This window comes from Protobothrops mucrosquamatus, unplaced genomic scaffold (genome assembly GCF_001527695.2).
Source record: "Protobothrops mucrosquamatus isolate PMUCROS unplaced genomic scaffold, P.Mucros_1.0 scaffold4324, whole genome shotgun sequence".
In the NCBI taxonomy this organism is placed as follows: domain Eukaryota; kingdom Metazoa; phylum Chordata; class Lepidosauria; order Squamata; family Viperidae; genus Protobothrops; species Protobothrops mucrosquamatus.
This window is the reverse complement of record NW_015390238.1, coordinates 41789-46103: the sequence shown is the minus strand read 5'-3', so window position 1 is coordinate 46103 and position 4315 is coordinate 41789. Positions and strand designations below refer to the sequence as shown.

General features: G+C 53.9%; 1 protein-coding gene across 1 annotated transcript in view; it reads right to left on the bottom strand.

Annotated features, from left to right (window-relative positions):
- The window catches only part of LOC107298846 (unconventional myosin-Ig), a gene marked incomplete at its 3' end in the record, with an annotated part of 31842 nt that overhangs the window by 23062 nt on the left and 4465 nt on the right, over positions 1-4315 (bottom strand). The window contains exons 2-3 of the mRNA XM_015828211.1: positions 3344-3552; positions 1497-1590 (exon numbers count right to left, since the gene is read on the bottom strand). Coding sequence (XP_015683697.1) covers positions 1497-1590; positions 3344-3552 — 303 coding nt within the window. The remainder of the gene's footprint in view (positions 1-1496; positions 1591-3343; positions 3553-4315) is intronic.

Below are 4315 nucleotides of genomic sequence, written 5' to 3'. Positions count from 1 at the left end.
CAGCATATAAATTATGAAAATAAAATAAATAAATAAGTTGAAGTCCTCCCTTCTTAAAGCATATAGTCTGGAGGATTCTGGGAGTTGAAGTCCTCCACTCTTAAAGCATATAGTTTGGGGGATTCTGGGAGTTGAAGTCCTCCCCTCTTAAAGCATATAGTCTGGAGGATTCTGGGAGTTGAAGGCCTCCCCTCTTAAAGCATATAGTCTGGAGGATTCTGGGAGTTGAAGTCCTCCATTCTTAAAGCATATAGTTTGGGGGATTCTGGGAGTTGAAGTCCTCCCCTCTTAAAGCATATAGTCTGGAGGATTCTGGGAGTTGAAGTCCTCCCCTCTTAAAGCATATAGTCTGGAGGATTCTGGGAGTTGAAGTCCTCCAGTCTTAAAGCATATAGTTTGGGGGATTCTGGGAGTGGAAGTCCTCCCCTCTTAAAGCGTGCCGGCTGGGGGATTCTGGGAATGGAAGTCCACAGTCTTAAAATTGCCAAAGTTGAGACACAGAGGGATGGAGGGATGGCTATTACTTCTATACAGCTAGTCTTTGCCTTACGACCGCAAATGGAGTCCAAAATTTCCTTGCAAAGTGAGACGTTCGTTAAGTGAGTTTTGCCCCGTTTTACAACCTCTCTTCCCACCGTTGTTAAGTGAATCCCTGCAGCTATTAAGAAACTCACAGTCCACCCAGCTTGTCAGAAGGTCGCAAAAGGGGATCACGTGACCTGCGGACGCTGCGACCCGTCGTAAATATGAGTCGGTTGCCCAGCGTCTGAATTTTGATCTCGTGACCTTGGGACGCTGCGACCGTCATAAATGCGAGTTGGTTGCCCAATGTCTGGATTTTGATCACGTGACTCCAGGACACTGCGACCGTCATAAATACGAGTCGGTTGCCGAGCGTCTGAATTTTGATCACGTGACCCCGGGATGCTGCAACCGTCGTAAATACGAGTCGGTTGCCAAGCGACTGAATTTTGATCATGTGACCTCTGGACGCTGCGACCGTCATAAATGCGAGTTGGTTGCCCAGTGTCTGAATTTTGATCACGTGACCTCGGGACGCTGCGACCGTCATAAATGCGAGTCAGTTGCCGAGCATCTGAATTTTAATCACCTGACCCCAAGGACGCTGCGACCGTCATAAATACGAGTCGGTTACCGAGCGACTGAATTTTGATCATGTGACCCCTGGACGCTGCGACCGTCATAAATGCGAGTCTGTTGCCGAGCATCTGAATTTTAATCACCTGACCCCAAGGACGCTGCGACCGTCATAAATACGAGTCGGTTACCGAGCGACTGAATTTTGATCATGTGACCCCTGGACGCTGCGACCGTCATAAATACGAGTCAGTTGCCCAGTGTCTGAATTTTGATCACGTCATGATCGGGAATGCTGTGAAAAGTGGTCCTCACTCCCTTTTGTTCAGCGCCTCTGTTACTTCGGACGGTCGCTAAACAAAACAGTCGTAAGTCGGGGACTCCCGGGACTGGCTTACCTTTCCACTTCAGCCCTCTGGCTCGGATTGGTGATGGCAGCGATGTACTGCATGATATACTTGCTGGCTTCCGTTTTCCCGGCCCCGCTTTCTCCTAAAAGAGACCGAGATTAGAAGCAAGGGACCGATTTTTCGATCGGCGAAGTCGATCGTCAGTCAGCCAGGACGACTGACTCTTGGTGAGATGGGCGGCGGGGTGCGCTTGTGTGTTTGTGTGTCTGCACGTTTGCGTGTTCTGCTTCGGCTCCCACTCGGCGGCCTGGATCGATCCTGTGACGTTCCAGTGGATGCAAGTTCTCCTCCACCGCACGGAGAGATCTTTCTCCAGGACGATCAGATCTCCAGCGTGGCCACGTCTTCTCACCGGGTGTCCCCATCACCACTCGGAGTCCACCCACCTTCCGGCACAGTTGTCCTCTCCTACTCTTTCCTTCCCCCCTTCCCAGCATTGTGGAGTATGCGTAAGGGAGCTGGGTTTTGGGATTGATGGGTGGATTATGGCAGTGGTTCTCAACCTGTGGGTCGGGACCCCATTTGGGGTCGATCGACCATTCCACGGGGGTCGCCAAGCAAGGCTGTCCGCCATTTTTTTTGTCCGCCATTTTTTCCCCCTTTTCCGGCGGCTGCCTTACCTCCCTTGGGCTGGGCCAGCTGGTGGTCGGCCTGCTCCGTCTCTGCCGCTTGCCAGCTACGCCTCGGCCGGCGCAGGGGGCGGAACCACGCATGCGCAGTGCTCCCGGGCAGGGAAAGTCCTCGACTTACGACCGGTTGGGTAGTCCTCGACTTATGACCGGTTTAGTCCTCGACTTACGACCGGTTTAGTCCTTGACTTACGACCGGTTTAGTCCTTGACTTACGACCGGTTGGGGTCGCGGCATTAAAAAGGTTGAGAACCACTGGATTATGGGGTCCTGGGTGGCCACTGAGCTGGGGGGTTTCCTTGCAGACGTTTCATGACCAAGCTAGGGAACCTCATCAGTGCTGGAAGGGAGGAGGGTTTGAAGGAGGAGGAGGAGGAGGAGGAGAACAACTGTGGGGTCCTTTATGCTCTCTCTCAGCTTGGTGGCTTTCTTGCTGATGTTACATGACCCAACTAGGGAACATCATCAGTGCTGGAAGGGAGAGAAGGAGGAGGAGGAGGGGAGGGGGACTGTGGGATTCTTGGTGCTTTCTGAGCTTGCTAGTTACTTATAACTTCCGGAGGTGGCATCCACGCACTTCCAGCGGGCCGTTCTAAACCTGGAAAAGGCCTCCTCCGGGCCTCCGAGGCCTAGAACGGACTTCCGGACGTGGCATCCATACACTTCCGGCAGGCTGTTCTAGGCCTGGGAGGCCTCCTCCAGGCCTCCGAGGCCTAGAACAGACTTCCGGAAGTGGCATCCATGCATTTCTGGTGGGCCGTTCTAAGCCTGGAAGGCCTCCTCCGGGCCTCCGAGGCCTAGAACAGACTTCCGGAAGTGGCATCCATGCACTTCCGGTGGGCCGTTCTAAGCCTGGAAGGCCTCCTCCGGGCCTCCGAGGCCTAGAACAGACTTCCGGAAGTGGCATCCACGCACTTCTGGTGGGCCGTTCTAAGCCTGGAAGGCCTCCTCCGGGCCTCCGAGGCCTAGAACGCACTTCCGGAAGTGGCATCCACGCACTTCCGGCAGGCTGTTCTAGGCCTGGGCGGCCTTCTCCAGGCCTCCGAGTCCTAGATTGGACCTCCGGAAGCACCGTGCGTTAAGCCGGTTCTCCGAACACAGCAAAAATTTAGCTCCCGGTTCTGCCGAACCGGTGCGGACCGGCTGTATCCCACCATTGGCCTTCTTTGGGGGGGAATATAGAAAGGGAGCGATGGGAGAGCCTACCTGAGATGACAATGCAGGTGTCCATGGCCCGCCTCTTCATGGCTTTGTAGGCCGCGTCGGCCACGGCGTAAAGGTGAGGCGGCCTCTCGTAGAGTTCCCGGCCCCGGTAATGTTCGATCATCTCCTTCCCGTAGAGCGAGAGGGGTTTGTACGGATTCACGGAGACCACCACTTCGCCGATGTAGGTGTAGATGCGTCCTTTCTCGAACCTGGCGTGGTGAGGAGGAGGAGGAGGAGACGGGATTCAGAAGACATCTCAATAACATGGGGAGCGTCGGAGGTGAAGGATCATGGGTGGGGTGGGGTGGGGTGGGGTGGGGAGAGAACTCAGAAGGCCTGGCCCTCGGGGACAATGTTTTTAATTGTCGGATGAGTTCATGCGGGACAATCTTTTCTTGAAGGCCTCCAGGGATGGAGCACCTATTGCACGTCTGGTGGCAAGGAGTTCCCCTGGTGAATTGTCTTCACCGTGAGGAAGTTCCTCCTTAATTCCAGGTTGCTTCTCTCCTGGATGAGTTTTCATCCGTTGTTTCTTGTCTTGCCTTCTGGAGCTTTGGAGGAGAGGTGGACCCCCTTCCTTCCTTCCTTCCTTCCTCCCTCCCTCCTTCTTTCTTTCCTTCCTCCCTCCCACCCCTTCACACTGTTTCCTTCCTTCCCTTTCTTTCTTGCTTTTCTCCTTCCTTCTTTCTTTCTTTCCTTCCTTTCTTCCTCCCTCCCTCCTTTCTTGCCTTTCTCCTTCCTTCTTCCTCCCTTCCTCCCTCCCACCCCTTCCCCCTTTTCTTCCTTCTCCTTCCTTCCTTCCTTCCTTCCCTTTCTTTCTTCCCTTTCTCCTTCCTTCTTTCCTTCCTTCCTTTCTTCCTCCCTCCCTCCTTCTTTCTTGCTTCTCCTTCCTTCTTCCTTCCTTCCTCCCTCCCACCCCTTCCCACTTTTCTTCCTTCTCCTTTCTTCCTTCCTTCCTTTCCTTTCTTTCTT